The 20,334-nt window shown below is 38.7% G+C and overlaps 1 protein-coding gene across 5 annotated transcripts in view; it reads right to left on the bottom strand.

Moving 5' to 3' along the window:
- The window catches only part of slc4a10a (solute carrier family 4 member 10a), a 265,329-nt gene that overhangs the window by 38,385 nt on the left and 206,610 nt on the right, over positions 1-20,334 (bottom strand). For all 5 annotated transcript variants that reach the window (XM_048534170.1, XM_048534165.1, XM_048534168.1 and 2 more), the window contains 7 exons: positions 19,102-19,347; positions 16,095-16,200; positions 14,371-14,532; positions 7,999-8,112; positions 6,810-6,971; positions 3,039-3,290; positions 841-909 (listed from right to left, as the gene is read on the bottom strand). In XM_048534170.1, the coding sequence (XP_048390127.1) occupies positions 841-909; positions 3,039-3,290; positions 6,810-6,971; positions 7,999-8,112; positions 14,371-14,532; positions 16,095-16,200; positions 19,102-19,347 (1,111 nt within the window). The remainder of the gene's footprint in view (positions 1-840; positions 910-3,038; positions 3,291-6,809; positions 6,972-7,998; positions 8,113-14,370; positions 14,533-16,094; positions 16,201-19,101; positions 19,348-20,334) is intronic.

Genomic DNA, 20,334 nt, shown 5'->3' with positions numbered 1-20,334 from the left:
AATGTGAGGCTGGATGAACACAGCAGGCCAAGCAGCATCTCAGGAGCACAAAAGCTGACGTTTCGGGCCTAGACCCTTCATCAGAGAGGGGGATGGGGAGAGGGTTCTGGAATAAATAGGGAGAGAGGGGGAGGCGGACCGAAGATGGAGAGTAAAGAAGATAGGTGGAGAGAGTATAGGTGGGGAGTTAGGGAGGGGATAGGTCAGTCCAGGGAAGACGGACAGGTCAAGGAGGTGGGATGAGGTTAGTAGGTAGGAGATGGAGGTGCGGCTTGGGGTGGGAGGAAGGAATGGGTGAAAGGAAGAACAGGTTAGGGAGACAGAGACAGGTTGGACTGGTTTTGGGATGCAGTGGGTGGGGGGGAAGAGCTTATTTGACTTCTGAATGGACTTCTCCATTTTTAAATCTAATGATGATATTGTTTTTAGTGCACCTTCTTTGCAGCCATAACTTTGCATTCATTGCTTTGTTCTAAAACACACTGATCTTTGTATGTTATGATCTGCCTGTACTGCAAGTAAAACAAAACTTCTCACTGTACTTAGGTATATGTGACAATAATAAATCAAACCTAATAAAATCAAATCAAATCAAATGATGAGCAGACTCTGAGGAGTCACCGTGTGAGATGGTTGCTGCAGAATTTGCTATCTATAACCTAGTCTTATAGCCACAGTATTTATATAATTCATCCAATTAGGTTTCTGGTCAATGATGAGCCATGTTAACAGTGTTGATCTGTACATTTGGGATTACTGCCAGTACTGGCAAACCACGATAAATACAAAATTTTACATTTTTTTTTAAAGACATGCAAGTGCAAAAGTATAACTTCTTACCTGAATTCCTCTTAGTGAAGATGCACCCATATACAGGAACACTCCATACAGTACCGGCATTGGAATGAACTAAAACAACAAAAAAAATGCACTTTGTCTTTAAAGAACAGTTGCAAGACTAATACCCGTATCAACCTATGCAAAAAATTGGAACTTCACTGTTAAACATCAATATAGATCAGATTTCTATCTTATATGCTTAATTTATATCCAATGGACCACCTATTCCATCCACTGCTTTATATCCAGCAGATCAGTAATGCATAGTCAGGCTTGGCCAAGGGCCAAAACATCTGTAGGTATGCTGAAACAGATGAGACTGAGGGAAACACTGATTGATTGACAGCTTTGGCCCTCTGACCTATTGTTTTAATTGCACAATGTTTGTTTATACAACATAAATAGGCTTCACATACTTACAATTTCTGTCATTGATTCTTTAAAAAGGCTGGATGATTTTATTGGCCGGTAGTGAAAGTATTTTTGAAGAAAGTTGAAAGATAAGAAAGATTTTTTAAAAATGCGTTTTTTAAAAAGCACATTGTATTATACCCAGGAGATCATAGCTCTATATATTGGTTGGATTGAGAAGTGAAGGCCAGAGAATCTTCTTGTTTTTATTAAGACTGGCACAAAGAATGATTTTACAACTGCCACTCTGGTGGACTTTCTGAAGGCAACAAGCCTGACACCTCTTAGCACCTGCCAAACCATCCCAACAATAATGCTGTATTTGCTGGCATTTTTGTGAATCCCACTCCGTACTTTGAAGATAAAATCCAGCCGCTGTGTCTGCTGCAGAAGCTGAATAAAAGGACCAGAGATAAAGCTAAGTGAGTGGTATCATGGAACAGAAACAAAATGGGAAGAAGGATTAGTGCCCATTTACCCATTACTTGCCTGCATATGTTGGATATTATTTTGGCATCATGCAAAGAAAAATCTCTCATTACTTTTTCACCACCTCAACTATATTGAAGTCTCTGAATCAGCTCCAGGCTATGAAATTACAGCATTGTACTGTCGCAAGTGACAGATAAGCAAGCACAAACACTGTGAAATTGTGGTCTTATTAGCATGCACAAATCCCAAAGATGGTACAGACTCAATCCCCAGCAGAGGGCTATGCTGGGAATTGAGAGTAAACTTAGAAGCGCAACATTTGGTCTACCCATCTTCTTCCTGCTGTTTTAGAATTGTAGCCAATAAGATCCTCAGGTGGCACAAAACTGGCCACTTATCTGAGTGATCATTTTAATTTTGCTGCCTGGGTTTCTCAGAGTCTCCAGTTCAGAAGTAGTACAGGTAAAAGATCCAACATCAGCTTCTTGGAGTGCCACTGAATTTGGGTGGCTCAGACTTGAAGTCAAGAAATCAAAGTTTGCCAGCCAAGGCTACTTGTCTCATTAATATTTTACAGTAATTGCATATTATGAGTAGAACCTGGAATTGTAAGCAAAATGAGATACCTCAGAATGTTGCCGACTGCATTGGAAGTAGCTGAACTAGCCACATCGCACTTTGTAATGTTAAACATAAGCTTTACTGAACATACTTTTACAAGTTTCATGAATAAAGCATATGCTGGGAGGTAAAAACATTTCAGTGCTCGGCTCACACTGATTGCAAAATTAGTTAGGTCCTGAAATCCAAACATCTTCACTATAGTATAAATGCGTGATGCATTTTAGTACTACTGCCACCAAAGTAAACAGGGTCATAGAAAAGCCACAGAAAAGTACAAACCAAGTAGGCTTTTAAGCAATTATACATCAGGGAGTAATATCCTCAGAGAAGCCATGTAGTCTAATTTTATATCAATGTGATGAACGTTGCTAAAAGAATATTCATTAAACTAATAAATTGGCGCAATTACTATACCCACTACTATTTATCTACAATATTTCAGCTTCTAACACATTTGTAGGAATATTTCAAAATGCTAGTAACAAGAATAGCATTACCAAAACATAATTGTCACTCAAAAGAAAAACCATAACCTACTGTTTGAAAGATTATCAAAGTTATTAGAAAATGTTAAATAAACTTCTAAATCAAAAAATCTGCACAATCAATACACTGCATGCATGTTCATTTAAAGTGTCATCAAATTAAAAGCCAATCACTGGTAATTCTGTTACAATTCAAATATTTATTCATTTGAAATGCCAAGAATAACGATTACGTATTGACATTACCTGTAGAACAGAGGTCATGAAGACAGATAACCCCATAAGGACAAATATCATAAGGCCAGTAACTCGTTGCTCGTGGATGCCTAAGAATTTTGGCTGTTCACCAGGTGCCGAACATTCAGACTCCAATTTCAGGCTGTTGACATGTGATATGGAGAGCACAGTAGCAGCCACAAACCAAGGCAATCCCAAAATAGAGCAAACTCCAAGCATGATGGACACAATTATCAAATCCAAATGGTAACCACATCCTTTCTGTGAAACAATTAAATGTTAACAAAAATGTCAAATGCCCGTGTTTTAAAAATGATATATTTGATATTTTACCTTTGTTAAACAATTTGTGGGAATATCCCATTTTAGGATGGAATTAAACAGACAGTGTCTTTCTACAACTGCGAAAATAATAATAGCACTTGTTTTTAAAATTGCCTGCGTCAATCAGCTAGTACTATGATAAAAGCCATATTCTTTTTCTTGGCACTTAAATTTTAGAAAGATTGCTAAAGAAGTCATATCACACTCAAAACATTGACTGTTTTTCTTTCGAAAGATGCTGCCAGTCATGCAGAGTTTCTGCAGCATTTTCTGCTTTTATTCCAATGTCCACTGTCTTCAGCATTTTGATTTTACTTAAATTCCAACATCAGGTGGGCCAAAGCATTCTCTGATTTATTCAGTGTAACTTTGGAATAACTTCGATGGGAAGAAAATTAATTAACTGTGAAATACTACCTGGTAACAATATATTTTTAAAAGCAGAAATCAACTAAAACAGAGAGCATGAAGGGAAGATGCCAAGAAGGAATGATAATACAATTTCAGATCAGGGTGGCATCTAGCAGGGGAAACCTACGGGTGATGGTGTTCCTACGTATTTAATGTCCATGCTCTCATGCGATAAAAGGTCATGATTTTGTAAGGTGCTGTCGAAGAAGCCTTGTTGAATTGCTGCAGTGCACCTTGTAAATGGAATACACTGCTGCTCCTGTGCATTGGTGTTGGAAGGAGTGAAAATTCTAGGCAGTAAATGAGTATCAAGTGGGTAGCTTTGTCTTGGATGGTATTATTGGAAGTGCAACCATCCAGATAAGCGGATGGTATTCCATCATAGTTCTGACTTATGTCTTGTAGAAAATGGACAGGTGGTGAGTTGATTAATTTCATAGCTTCTGAACAGCTCTTGTGGCCAGAGTATTGGGTATAGCCACAGTATCAGCCCAGTTTAATTTCTAGTCAATGTTAGCCCCTAGTAATATGATAATAGGAGATTCATTGATGATGATGCCATTGACTATAAAGGTGAAATGGTTTGATCCTGTCTTGTATGAGATGCTCGTTGCTTAGCACTTGTGTGCTGAAAATGTTATTTGCCACAGACCATTCTGAGCCTAGATGTTTTCCTGGATATGTTCCATATGGATATGGGCTGCTCTAGTATCAAAAGACTCGATGCACTCTGTATCTGCTTTCCTAATTCTTCTTCTCATTGGAATTGTTGACTCTCCTGATGTAGTGTGCCTCTTACCTGGTCCTCTTACCATACACTGGAGTATTCTTTCTTGCTGAGGATTGCCACAAGGGTTTCTTCAGTAGTGTTTTACAATCTTCAGCTCTGCCTTGCTGCTGACTGTGCTGTGTGAACTGTGGACTTAAACCAGTGTGTGATGATCTCACACAGTTGATCATCATTTAGTATTATCAGTTATGCCAAATTTGAACCACTGCCTACCATTTTGCATGATCGTGCAATCTCACTACACTGTATGAGCTGCTGCTCATGGTGGAGGCTGACAATCCTTTTTAATCTTAACAAACTACAGGGCCTGCTTTGTCTTGTGTTTGGTTAGCTCAGTTAGCTACACGGCTGGTTTGTGATGTCATGATGCCAGCAGCATGGGCACAATTCCCTCACTAACTGAGGTTACTATAAAGGACTATTCTTCTCAACCTCTCCCCTCATCTGAGGCATGGTGACCCTCAGGTTAAATAATCACCAGTCATCTCTCTTCAATGAGACAGCATCCCTACTGTCTGATGAGACTATGGTGACTGCACCTTATAATTTGTAAAGGAAAACCGTTTTCTGACCTAGCCAAGAAGAGTTCCTTGCAGTTGTCAAAATATGGCTGAGTGCATGTTAGCAATCAGCTACAATTTACACTGATTTGATATGGAGACTTTGAGGAATACCAGATATTATGTCTCATTTCTTTAAGTTCCCAAGCTGTCTGCACACAAGTCCCATTCTATATGTCATCATAGTAGTTGGTGCATGTGGCATTCCTCATTATCAGCTCTTTCAGGCTCATATCCAAAACATTGTTCATTGATCCAGCATTGGTCCTTCTACTTGATAGGAATGGTAGAGTTGAAATTATGCCAACCATTAGGTTGCAGATTGTGGTTGAATACAGTTCTGGTGCTAATGATCTGCAGCATTTTATGGATGCCCAGTTTTGAGCTGTTAGATCTATTCAAAATCCTTCCCATTCAGCATGCTAATAATAACACACAACACAATGGTAGGCATCTTCAATGTGAAGACCAATCCTCCTCTCTACAAGGACTGTGGGATGGTCACACCTACCAATACTGCCATGGATAAATGCATTACACCAAGTAGACTGGTGAGGACAAGGTTAAGTCTGTATATATCTGTTATCGGTTCCCTCACCCTCCCTCGGGCAGACACAGTCTATTAGCGATGTCCTTTAGGACTCGCCACTCTTGGTCATAGATATTGAATTCCTCTGCTCAGAGCACATTCTATGTCCTTTCTACCCTCAGTACTGGTGGTGCTCAACATGGAGGAGGGCGGTTTTTGGAAAGGCATTTCATTGCCTATGTTTGATCTGATTTTCAGAGAACTTATGGACTTTAGACTTAATGATTAGAAGTTCCAATGCAACTTCCTCCCAACTGTATCTAGCTCTGCTATCATCTCTGGTGGGTTTGTCCTGCCAGGGGAAGAGGACATCACCAGGCATGGTGGGGGTGCCAGAGATGATGAGAATGCCTGGTCACTGTCTGCGACAATGAGTACATCAGTCTGTTGCTTGAATAATCTGTGGGACAGAGCTCCAATCTCCCATAAATGAGTAAGGAGAGCTTTGCAGGAATAACAGGGCTATGTTTGCCAAGAGATAATGGGAACTGCAGATGCTGGAGAATTCAAGATAACAAAGTGTGGAGCTGGATGGACACATCAGGCCAAGCAGCATCTCCTGAGATGCTGCTTGGCCTGCTGCATTCATCCAGCTCTACACTTTGTTATCTATGTTTGCCAATGTTGTTGCCACTGTAAATGACTGGTGTTCTATTCTGTTTTATTTGTTGATCAGGAATCTACCAAATAAAGTAAAATTGAGACAAGATGCTCATAATACTGCCTTGAAATAAAGCTGTAAATTTCATCAGCATTATAGCAAATAGCATGTGCAATTTTTTTACAGTGTAAAAATTGATTTTTAATCAACTTGCATATCTATTGTGTAAACTAATAACATTGGAATAAGTACATGAATAGGAAAGGTTGAGAGGATATGGGCCAGGATCAGGCAGGTCGGTCTAGTTTCGTTTGAGATTATGTTCGGCATGGACTGGTTTGACCGAAGGATATATTTCTGTGCTATATGACTCTATGACACCATCTTAAATTAAGTCTGTATAATGCAGGACATACCACACAAAAAAAAACACCAAGTAGATAAAGCATCTAAAATTCTTCTCATTAAGATTTGTTATTTATTCAAAGATCAAGTGTACACTCACCTTCAATTTGTGTTCCTTCCTGTTGACAATAACAGCAGTGATCTGTTGGTCCATGAAAATTAATATTGTACAAAGGAGGGCTGGAATAAAAGCTGCAAGTACAGTCCACCATGGGTTTGGACCCAGAGGATTAATCAACCAACCACGGTCATCTCTGGTTGGCTGCAACAAGAAAAATCAAGTCACAACTAAAATATTTGCAAAGAAACATATTCCTGACACTATTTTACAGTTTATGGTATTTTACTTCTTTATTTCATTTTTTAGCTTAACTTTTAGTCATATAATAAAGCAAGTGACCTATGTGAAAAAATTATAATCTTGCATTTCATTTTGCACTAAGGGCGCGCTTGCAGATAAACTTGATTTACTATTTTTTTAAGTTACAGGAAGTATTCTTAGTTCATTTAAAACGTAGATGTCCACCAATTATCTACAATTAGAATATTAATTCCTGAAACTAACAATTATATTATAAAATATGACTTATGAACTAGATTTCCACAACACCACCCACTCGGCAAAAACATGAACATGCATCACGGTCATGATGAATTTTAAGTTGGAGGTATCAGGATGATGGTCCAATCAACATAGCTCATGGACATGGCTGTTGTTCTCCTTGGACATTAGTAAGAGTGACAATGGAACCATGGAAGCATCTTCAATGGAAGAAAGCAGTTAGTATTCTAATAGGACAAGCACTAGTGTAGTTATGCGTCTCTAGTAAGGCATGCCTACTGTTAGGGAATAAATTCCAGTTGTTAATTACTGCTGGAAAATTAACACTCAATTGAATCCTAACTCAAATCTTCCATTCTAATGTTGACTCCAATCCATTGCTGAACCCCTAATTCAGCAATGTCTAGGTAATGCCAGGAAAATTGCAAGCCTATGTAAAGATGGGCAGTGATTGGGTCTTATTTGGATATGCTGCCTTCTCACTAATTCAGAGACAGCTGCTAACTCCCACCTCGGGTACTGTAACTTAACAGAGGGACAGATTGGGAAGCTGTCCTGATATAGTTTGTCAATACTTATTCTGCACCTCTGCCTCCAAGAGGCTAGGAAAATTCAACCCTGTTAGTCTAATGGTCACTTGTGTACTATAAATGTTTCTGATTCATTTTTTTTAAACACAATGTAAAATGCCACATCAAAGTAACTACAAAACTGAATTTTAAGTTACCTTGAAAACACTGGGGACTTGGAGCTTTGGTGATGGTATCCCAAGACCATAGTCAATTAAAACCATAGTGACAATACTGAGAAAGACAGCAAAATCACTAACAGTTGATCGTACCTATGACAATGAAATAAAACTTATCAGTCACATTTTACAAAGGTGCAGAAAAATGTGAAATTTTATTCACAATGTATGCACGATTATGCAAATAGAATGTAAATTGAGCACCTCATACAGACTTGGGCATGATGCTTATATTGATTGCAGATAGGACAAAGTTAGAAAACCAACATGCAGGAGGGAAAAACACAGCATGTTAGCAGAATTGTAGCGGGGTAAAGACAAAAGTACAACTATTTGTTCAGTTCAGGGAATGGTAGTCTCACTTTGACAGAACAGCAGATTTAAGAATACTGCTTTAAACTAAAATAAGGGCAATTATGAGGATATGAAGACAGAGGCAATTAAAATGAATTGGGGAATTAGGTTATAGAATAGGTTATAAGAAACATGGTGGCAGGCATTTTAGCAGATATTTCAGAATACTCAGGCAAACAATTCTAATAAAAAAAAATTTAAAGTGAAGGATACACAATCTGTAGCTAACTAAAGCAAATAAAAAGGGGATCAAATTGAAAGAGGAAGTGTATAACTCTGTAAAGATGAATAACAAGTCAGAAGACTGGACAGAATATACAGAACAGCAAAGAATGCCAAAATATTAATAAAGAATCAGAGACTAGATCACAACAGGAAGCTTGTGAGCAAAATGAAAAGAGATGGTAAGAGATTCTGCAGGTATTTTAAAAGATAAAGAGTAAATAAAGTGAGCATTAATCCTCTAGGGAGTGAATGAATGATGGAAAATGAAGAAATAGCAGATGAAATGGATAGGCAATTCACAAGTATCTTCACTGTGCAGGAAATCTGCACACTGTATCTGAGAAACAATTTTGAATCAGTGGGTGAAGTGGAGGAAGGAAACTAAGGTACTCATCAAATATACCAAATATCAGACTGTTTCAGCGGCGTTTGTTACCAAGACCTTATTACTTAAAGATCCTTTCCACACCCTGTAAAATTGATGTAATTGATGATGTTGTGTCAAGAATGTAGCTTTGCTTGAATCAAAGTACTAAAAAGGTATCAGAGTGTTTATGGGCCAGACCAAACTCCCTCAAAATATATTAAGAAGATAGCCCAGACCCCAGCTTTGTACTTATTGTAAGGACAAGTGTAAGAAATGTGTTCCTGATGCAATTCAATTGGTCAAACTATGAGGCTTGAAACAAAACACAATGTTATTCTTACAGTCTAGTTAAAATACAAACAAAAGAAAGAAGAATTGGTATAACTCAACTCTACTGAACAGCTTAACAGCATAATCGATAATTGAACTACTAAACAGGAACTGTTCGAACATAGTTACATCCCATAAACACATCCTTGGCAAAGGCAAATTCAATAAAATAGATTGTCTCACATGCAATCCTCCAGCCCGGGAGGAAGGAACATCAAGAGCAAACTCTGTAAGACAGAAAGAACTCAAGCATTTTGCTGTAGCAGGGAGAGATGTATAGCAGCTTCCAAACCCCAAAAGCTACTCTTAAAGCCATGGTATCATACAGAGATAGCAGTACGGACTGAATGTAAAGAGTGGGTGAAAATTTGTAGATGCATGTGTTTTAATATTTCTTTCTCTGCATTTTGGAATGTAATGCATTTGTAAATAGTGCTCTATTTTCTGTAAGGGTAGAGGATTTATGAGGGTTCATATTTAATTTTTTGTGAACTTTTGTTTTAACGGGTTGCAGCAAACTGAATTTATTTCAAGCTCTGTGGATACCTGGACTTTGTTTTTTTAAGGTCAATGAAGGGACACATTGAAACTTCTACTTTTAAGACACTTTTGGGGAAATGTCATAACTTCAGGTAATTAATTGAATCATGGAATCCTTACAATGTGACAATAGATCATTTGGCCCATTGAGTCTGCACTGACCTTCTGAAGATCATCTCACCCAGACCTAGTCCCTAACCTGGCGTTTGTCATAGCTAATTCACCTAGTCTGCATATCCCTGGACACTACAAGGCAATTTTACACAGCCAATCCACCTAAGCTGTACATCAATTGCTTCAGCTTGCTCTTTAGAAATCATCCATCTAGGTTTTATGGCTGCCTTGATAAAAAATTGTGCTGGATGTCACTTCGAGAACAGCCTGCTCAGCAAAACGCTGTCCACCTCATCTTTCTGACCTTCCGAAACAACACTATTGTGAGCCCTGTATTAAACTGAATTGTCTACTTGAATAGTGTCTGGAAGACTTCTCGATTCTGCGCTTCCTGAACAAGCTGCAACTTCCAGTATCTGTCTATCAGACCTATCTATGTGTGCCATATTGACATCCTTCTGTGCATTCAAACCTTCTTGCTGTTCCCTTCAAGATCTAACCAATACTGGTCAAAGTGTTTTCTTTCTTTCCACAAAGTAAACTCACATAGAGAGAAATCCATTCTTTTTTTCTCTTTATCTTGTGTGCATATTTTGGATTATCTAGAAGAGTGCACATTTTATTTGCATCACAATGTGTATAATAACAGTTACACATCTCCACTGAATTGCTTTTTTTCAAAGAAACCTGGTTGATGAATCTTTTCACTGTAAGTGTAAAGTGGAGAAAGTATAAAATTGACTATGTCAAGAACTGGGTAAAACAACTCAGTTTATGTTATCAGAGATAATGGGAACTGCAGATGCCGGAGAATCCAAGAATACAAAGTGTGAAGCTGGATGAACACAGCAGGCCAAGCAGCATCTCAGGAGCACAAAAGCTGACGTTTCGGGCCTGGACCCTTCATCAGAGAGGGGGCTGGGGAGAGGGTTCTGGAATAAATAGGGAGAGATGGGGAGGTGGACCGAAGATGGAGAGAAAAGAAGATAGGTGGAGAGGTTGAGTATAGGTAGGAAGGTAGGGAGGGGATAGGTCAGTCCAGGGAAGATGGTCAGGTCAAGGAGGCAGGATGAGGTTAGTAGGTAAGAAATGGAGGTGCGGCTTGAGGTGGGAGGAAGGGATAGGTGAGAGGAGGAACAGGTTAGGGAGGCGGGGACAGGCTGGGCTAGTTTATGTTACGGCCCACGGAGCAGTGGGACTAGAAAAAGACACAGCACTCGTCCCAGCTCAGTCATTTTTAAGTGGGAGGAAGATAGATGCTTGACTAAGAAGGGGGTCAAAGGTTATGGTGCTGGTGGAGGCCAGGCAGTAGTGAGTTGAGGCAACTATCAGATCAGCCATGAGCTTATTGAATGGAGGAACAGTCTTAAGGGACTGAATGGCTAACTCCTCTCCTAATTTGTATGCTCCAGTCTTATGGGCTACACTGAACGAGAAATGACAGTGATGAGACACAGATCCATCTGATCTAAGTTCAAAATTGTTTTTGTAGAAGCAGGAAGTAGAATGGCCATTCAGATTCCACAGAGAATGATGGGGGCCAACACTACCTCGGACGCCTTAGTTTCTATGTCTGGACTGCCCCCTCACCCACAGACCTATTTGGTATCCTTGCTGGCCATTCAACCCTTTGGATACGATGTATTTCATCAGCCCAGGATATCCAAAATGTTAAGGTGCTGGGCAGCATTAATGAAGAAAAATTATTCCTTTGTTTATTGAGGATTTGCAAACTGGAGGAATTAGAATTAAGGTGATTGACAAAAGGTGTCATAGAAAAACTCTTATGCTATGAATGGTTAGGATCTGGAACACACTGCTAGGGAAGATTGTAGAGGTAGATTCGTTTGTGTATTTCAAAACTAAATTGGGTAAGCATGCGAAGACAAAATTTTTGGACGGTCAAGGAGAAAGAGCAGAGAGTGAGATAACTGGAATTGTTCATGCAGACAATCAGTACAGAATCAATACGCTCAATAGCCTCTCCATCTGTTGTAACCATTATATGATTCTAAGGTGATGAGGGTTGGACCCAAAGTTAGATTTCCAACTGGGAATATTGTACATCCAGACTGTATATTTTATCAGCCTTAGAGTTAAAAATCTACCCCAAGATTCCAACACCTACATGAGTTGAAACAAAAGATACCAAGTGTTGTAATAACATTCTGATATCAGGAATGAAAACATCTGTGATAAGAAGTAGATTAACGAATCCCTGGATGAAGAGAAAGATATTTTGCAAATATACTTTATACTAACTTTAAATTACAAATGTGCTTTGGATCAAAATAAGACTTTTGTTGAATTGTGTGCTGGAAGAAGTCAGCTGTGCAGAAAGCCTGTGGTCACTGTCAATGAACATGAAGGAGATCACATGAACTTGGCACACACCTTGGAATTCATCTGTTCCGGTGCTGGGGTGATAGCCAATTCCAGTATGGACCTAAGTATCATGCAGTATCTGATGTCTGATGTCTCAGCCTTCATCACAGCACAAGAGAACCTACTAAACAGAAATTGTAGCAGAAGGGAAACGCTGAAAGTACAGACTGGAGATGACAAGCTTAGACTGCTGTTATCATGCTGAGAGACATCAGTGTTCAAAGGAGCTTGTGCAGTGTCACAGCAGTCCATCAATCTGTCCTTTAGCAGTCGACCAGGAGTGATGGCATGGTTACCACCACACATATTACTGGGTGTTTGAGGGGCAAACCCACTGTCCCCTCCCAGGATGTCAGCATGTAGCTTCCAACCACCAGTCCAGATACTCCAATCAGAGCTGTAAATCTTATTTCCAAATCTGATCAGATTAAAACTTACCCACTTACATTTTGATGTCTTCTCTGCTGGAGATTCCTGGAAATTTAGCCTCTATTATGACTCCAGCAGTGAAGTGAACTGGCATGGAAACAGTGCTCCCTTTTGCAGCAATCAGTGTGCTATGTTCTGTGATTTAAAAGTCAAGCAGCATAGTCAACCACTTTGATAGTTCCTGTGAAAGGGTGAATATGGAAGTTAAGTATGGGGTCAGATGCCAGGTGTGTGAGGGGTAATAGAATGCCAGTCAGATGAGGTGCTAGAGTGCCATATAAGTTCAGGTTCAGTTGCAAGGTGTAATTGAGGATATCAGATCTGACAGTTAGGAGGGAGATGGTTGGATCAGGGAGAGTCAGACGGCGAGCAGGGAGGACGATGGTGAAGTCTGGTGTGGTAGAGAATTGTGGGGATCAGGATAGTTCAAGGTAGTCAGGCCAGCAGGAGGGTTGAGATATTGGGTTCTGGCAGGGTCAGGTTTTAAAGTAGTAGAATTAAGTCAGTCCAGAAGGTTGGGATGTCAGGACCTGACAGTATCAGGTAGAGAGAACATAGAGATCCGTTGGGGGTCCTGGGTGAAAGCAGCTGAATGAGATGTAGCTAAAGGGTCAATTTAATGATTATACTGGACTTAGACTAGGTTTTTAATCTAAGCTTCCCTGAGTTAGCCTAACTTTTGTGCTTAAGTGAGTTGGAACCATTCAAATTCTCTGAATTTAATTGACTCTTTCAAGAGGTTCCAGGCGCAGGGGTTGCACATTGGAAAAATCAGCTTCCTGGCCAATTCCCACAGAGGGATCTATGTCCTGCATTCCTTATGGTCCCGCCACATAACTTCTGTCTATACTGCTCCACCAACACTCAGGACATCAGAATGTCTGACTATTTGTCTTTGATGGCCATTGTGTTTTTACCAGTTTGCCTGTGCCAGGACAGTGAAGTCTTAAATCTGGTGTATATACCACGGACACAATTTTGGAGACAAGAATATACTCTCAGATAATAGTGTAGAGCTGGATGAACACGGCAGGCCAAGGAGCATCAGAGGAGCAAGAAAGCTGACATTAAGGGTCTCGACACCGTGTCATCTCAGATTCCACAGCATCGGCAGTTCCAACTATCATATACTCTCAGAATTGAGCAACAAGGTACTAATGGCTGAGTTTGCAACCACAATCTTTTGTTGATTAATAAATAAAGGCTGACCACAACTCATTTAATTTCCAAGAAGCAACAGAAAACAAATTAATTTCATGGTGCAGGTTATAGTATGTTTGCATCATTCAGTTCTATTTCTAAGCATCTCTTACTTTTGAATGATTGTTATTCTTCTGATAATACAGTAGATGGCAGTGCTTTCTGTACTAACAAACATCTAAATGAAAGGCACTGAGCTCACGGAAAGTATTCATCAAATGTGATATTAGTCGTTTGCAACCATACTGTCATAAATCACAAGAAGCATTGTGCATCTTAGTGCATATTTTCTCTGTGAAGGAACTGACTTACAGATTTTCGACCTCACCGCTGCTTCCAAGCAAAAGAATATTGTCAAGCAATTAAATAAAGACAGTTTCCATACAAAACAATTTTTAAAAATCTACCTTGGTCGGAAAGTAGCGGCTTGTCTTAAATTGCTTCAGGAAATGTGATAACGTACATGTGGAAAAGAACAGTATAATTGACCAGAATAAGACATCTGGAACATATGGACCATGGTGTCCACAAGCTGTGCCAAGAAACCTTCCATGAAATTTTATACATTCCTAAAACAAAAATATTTTACAGTCAATAGTTTGAAATTTAAAGTGCAACATAAAGTTTTCAGTAAAATCTTTGATCTGGTTACATTGACAAATTTACAATATCATTGCAAATATGTTCTGAAATGACACATAACAAATGAAGTACTTTAATTATTTTATCAATGTTTGTGATCAGAAAAAAAATTGTGGTATATTTATCTTATTCACAATATGTGATTCTTACAACCACCTGAACATAAAGGCAGCAGAGACCAATGCAGAAGAACCTGATTTAAGAGGCAAGACTCCAGGACCAAAGAAATTACAACCCCTTTAAGATGATGGGATTGTGTCAGGGGAGGGGCTTAGATTAGTTCACAGGTCGGCGCAACGTCGAGGGCCGAAGGGCCTGTTCTGTGCTGTATTGTTCTATATTCTATGTTCTATGAAGGCAATGAACTGAAATTCCAATTTGTCTCTTCTTCTGCATTGCACATTGGTGAAAGTTTTAAACACTGACGCCAAACAATGAAGCACTTTCAGTTCAAAGATGAACTTAACAGCTGTGTCATCATGGCTGCTGCAATAGCTAAGGCACCATTCAACATCATCACCAGGGATCAATCAGGTACATGAAATGAAGAATGAAGAGCACTCTGAAAACAATTCTGGAGACAAGGAAGTGAAGACTTCCTACTACACTTAGGTATTCGTTGATGTAGGTGGTGGAATTACTTTGACGCTGACATCTGCTCAAGCTGTTCGTCTGCAGATGATAACATTTCAATTATTCCCTCAGAAAGTAGCAGTGTACCACAGTTAACAACGGAATAAACCTCTTGCCAGGATACTTAGGTAGTTCCTATGCATAAGTAGGAGGTTCTAAGTTCATTATCTGCTAGCTGGTCTTAAGCTAAGTAGTTGAGGCTTCCTCATTGAAAGTTTTTAAAGCTAAGATAAGTAATTTTTTGAACAGTAAAGGAATTAAGGGTTATGGTGAGAGGGTGAGTAACGGGAGCTGATGCCAGCAAAAGATCAGCCGTGGTGGAGCCAGATGGTCTTCTCCTGCTCCTGGTTCTTATGTTTGGACTGACAATAAGGTGAGGTTTTACATTTACATTTCAATTCAGACTTCTGTCTTCTCTAAAGTTATGTGAATAATGAAGACTTGCTTTTCCAAGATCATCTTCTGTAAATATGAATTACGATCACTGTTTTATCTCGCGAGACTTATTTCTCAGGTGCATGATCATTGATTGTTGAGTATAGCTGATTTTTATCTGAGCTAATAGTTCACACTGATTTTTGAGCTCTCAAAATCTTAGTAAAAGAAAGACTGTATCATGTGCCTGACCTCTGAAATAAAATTCAGTATGTTGCATCCTGTTCCAATTTGGATGAGCACAAAAACAATGCCCCTGTACTTGCAGAAAAAAGCAAATTACCTGTTTATACACACATTTTCCTACATAAATTATATTTTGAAGAAATAGAAGTATCCAAAGCTGCTTCTCTCTTCTGGTTTCACAAGATGTTCTCACACACCCCTATATTTGACAAAGGCAACTTTAGCTCAAACTTACAGACAGTGTCATATTTCCCCATGGAATTTCTGCTGCTGTGATATTGTGGTTATTCCAGTACTGCAAAGTTTTATTGTTCAAGTTTTGTGGTTCTACACAAATGCATCTGTAATAAATGTATATATTAACCAACAGCAAATGTTACAAGTCACACATTACAAAACTGATATAACTATCTCCTTCATCTGTATGAGAGATGCCATCAGTAAGTAATCCACCCTTCAAGTGAGACTACCTGTTTAGCATTTTATTACTATTAATAGATACTAAAATTTCAGCAAAGATTGATGATACAAGTGCTATATCATTATTTCAATAATATCTATTTAAGGTGCTTACCAATTTCTCCATGTAAAAGTAATTAAATACACTTTTATTTAGCATTTCAGTATTTTATCATTTCTGTTTTATTGATAATGGCTACCCTTTCACTCCCTCTGACACAAATCATGTTCAGTTTTTGCTAAATAAGTAGTGGTTCTGATGAAAGTTCATGGTCCTGAAATATTTATTCTGTTTCCTGTTTTACAGTTGTGGATCAAGCTGTTCAGTGTTTGAAGTATTTTCTGTATTCAATTCAGATTTCCAATAATCTGCAGTATTTTTATTATATTTCATTGACAAGTATCCTTTCTTGAGATGTAAATATTACACTTGCATCAGTAAAGGACTATGAATCTAATACCTTCAGGTGAATGTGTTGTTCATCCATTCATAGAATCCCTATGGTGTGGAAACAGACCATTCAGCCCTTTGAGTCCACACTAACCCTCCGAAAAGCATCGCACCCAGAGCCACACCCCACCCTACATTTCCCAACTAGCACAATGCCAACCACAACTGAGCTTGACAGATCTGATTCTCTCACCTGACCTGAAGGACCTGCCCCAAACCAGCATGCCATCAATCAGAACAGAACGTAGTAGCCCGTACTTCCCTCCATCCCTGAGGTCGGGTCCCCAAGGAAAGGTTCGTCCACTGCGAGATGAACAAGGCAGAGGAGCCGAAGAGACTCCATTTGGATAAGAGGTGCTGTCATCTTCCAGCCCTGGATGAAAACAGCAGGTCACTGGCATTGTCCAATGGCCATGAGTGTCCATCCACCTCAGGAACCACATGGCACTGGCCATCAGCCCACAGCGAGAAAGGAAGAAGGAAAGAGAAGGAAATGCCAACCAGCCCAACTAAGACTGACAACTCATTGGCCAGGAGGAGGCAAAAGAAAGGCCAGGGTCGCTGTGTCGCTGTCTCTCAAAAAGATGGATCCAGCAGGTGGCCAGTAACTCAAAAGCAAAAGCTTCCAGGTACAGTGTCCAAAGCTTTTCTCTCCAAGGGTGCATGTCAGATGATTCAGTAAGTAGAGTATTTACAGTTTCCTGAGTAATTTTAAGTTTGTCTTAATGCTTATTTTGTTTACCAGGAATTTATCCATTTATAGCATTCCTCAATTGAGGGCCATCTTGTGGCATAGTGGTAGTGTATCTACCGTTGGACCAGGAGATCTGAGTTCAAGCGCTACTTACTCTAGGTGTTTGTAATAACATCTTTGAACAGGTTTGTTAGGAAAATAGGCTCAAGGGTACAGGTTTGTTTTAATTATTTTTCAGTTAATGAAGACTCCATGAAGCCTATTTCCAGTTTTAGCATTGATTCCTTTTGCGTTCACAACCATAACTTTACCCTCTTCTGTTTTTACTGCAAAATACAGGAGATATAAAATCAATTTCCAGGTTGTGTCCAATGCATACTTTAGCCAGTCATTCAAAGGATTCAGCAAATTGCCTACATAGGACATTCCCATCCAAATTTTCTTCCTCACTTTCATTTTCTTGAAATATAGCACTTGCAAATTTTCTGCATAGAAGTGCATCTGCTGTCTTTCAGCAGGCATTGGATTGAGGCCCTTAAGCAACTGTTAATTGACCACTTAATGGACCTTCCTAACAAAACTTAAATGATGAAACAGTAGGAAAATTGAAGTGTACCTCAGATGTGTTTAAGCTGCCAATTAAGTGATACTCATACTACATGCTCTATCACATCTAGGGTAGAAAAAATCCAACTCATACAGAGACTTTGTTGAGAATGTGCAGAGGCAAAGTCAAGGCACTTGGAAGAAGTGCACAAACGTCTAACAACCTCACTGCCCAACCTTTTAAGTACACCCTCCCTCATATATGGCAGTGCCTGCAGCTCTTGCACTAACGATTTGAATTGAATTGCAAGCCCAAGGAACTGAAGTAAAATATTCATTAAAATGTGATCTTCATTGTTATATTTCTTTTGGTCAGCATCACATATCATGTGTAGGATCTACATTGATTAAGCTGAACTTCACTTGCCAGAAAGGTGACGTTTAGTAAATAGAAAGTAGAAACTGTAGATGCTGGAAATCTGAAACAAAAACAGGAAATGCTAGACATTCTCAGCAGATTTGGCAACATCTATTGAGAGAGAAACAGAGTTAATGTTTCAGGTGAAAAACATTTCACCAGAACTGGGAAACGTTAGAAATGTAATAGATTTACAGCAAGGAGCAGGTAACTGTAAGTTATTTCCTTTGACGATGTTAGTTACTGCTTCGAAAGGTATTAACAATCAAAGAATGTAAATAGAGTATGTTCACGCATAATAATAAGTAAGCACAGTTAGTTCTCACAGCTTAACAGCACAATTCGAAAACAACGGAGAGTATTTTTGCTAGGCTCGCTGTGAAATTTTCATTTTCTGATTAGTTGTTAAAAAAATTTCACTAATTAAACTGCATTAATTTTGCTTACAAATATCACATTTGCAAATTATAAATCAAGCTAAAACTAAGACAACTGAAAATCAAAATCTTAGGTTAATTCTTTGGCTGAAATTGTATTTTGTTTGTGAAAGGGTTCACACAACAAAATTTACAAGTTCATTCCTTACAATGTAGAATGTAACTGTATTGCATATTTTCAGTATAACACTGTGGAAGTATATTTGAAGCATTCAGATGAATGATTCAGATACTTACGAATAGTGGGTCAACTGTTCCAAGTGATTATACATATTGATAGGGTATGTCTCACCAAGGTGATACAGCTTTTCTAATGCCTCATAGATGAATATTATGCAAATGAGGGAAGCAAATGCTTCCTCTGTGAAGCGGGTGATGTAACAGACCAACGAACTTGCATCTGTAGCAACAAGAACTAAGCAAAGAAAAGCTGTCCAAAGTCCAATACAGGTTCTCAGAGAAAGGTAGGATAAGCCATAATCTCTGTAATAAATAAAGCATCATATTAAGACATAAATCTGCAAAACAAATAATTTAACCACTAAAAATATAAATATTATTTACGATTCTCAAGATTATTCATCGTAAAATATTCAAAATAGTTTGTTATTTGGACATTTTCGGTCATATTTCCGAGTCAATGTTGATACAAAATTACAAATATGACAACATACAGTAAATTACTACTGTCATATAGATCATGGAGAAGAGCTTTAATTGTTGAATAAAGCAACTATGTTATGCCTGAATGTAACAAGTTTAGTTAACCATTTCATTCAGATAAATGTTGGACATATAAATATTTCCTGCTGTATTTTCAAAAGTAGCATCCCTGTCAAGTTAATGTTTAATTAATTTTCAGAACATTTCATGCACTGTTTCCTCAGGTTATACAACTGAAGAAGTGCTATCCTTTACATTGGTTATTGTTTACTTAAATTTTATTCTCGAGCACGAGCCACACATCATTAAGACTACAAAAAAGCAATCAACTACAATTTAACTGAAAAATGGGAACCAGCAGTTGAAAGCAATGGAAAAGACACTTCAGATGCCCAACCATTCCAATGGTCCACATGCTGAACTTTTCAGCTGGACCCATGAATAAGAGAGCAGCATATATTCTCGCCTCATGTGAAAATTTGCTTACAAATGGAAATTGAGAAATTTCTAGGACCTCATTCAAAGTTTTCAGATACAAATAGCCAATGAGTGACTGAGCAAAAGATCTTTGAATGTGGCTACTCTACAGAAGATGCAGAAATAATCTGGACTCCACAATAAAACTGCAGTCTTATGGCAACTTATTCCTGTTGTCTTCCAAGATTAATCTCTTGCGCTGTATTTATTTTCTGCCCTACCATAATTGATAAACTGCAATAAATTGACTATTTAATTACTGGAGCATGTTGGCTACATTTAAATAAGGCTTGAATGAAAAAAAAGGTTCAACAAATCCAATGGCAGTTC

Source organism: Stegostoma tigrinum, chromosome 7 (assembly GCF_030684315.1).
Source record: "Stegostoma tigrinum isolate sSteTig4 chromosome 7, sSteTig4.hap1, whole genome shotgun sequence".
NCBI lineage: Eukaryota > Metazoa > Chordata > Chondrichthyes > Orectolobiformes > Stegostomatidae > Stegostoma > Stegostoma tigrinum.
This window is presented reverse-complemented; position numbering and strand designations above follow the sequence as displayed.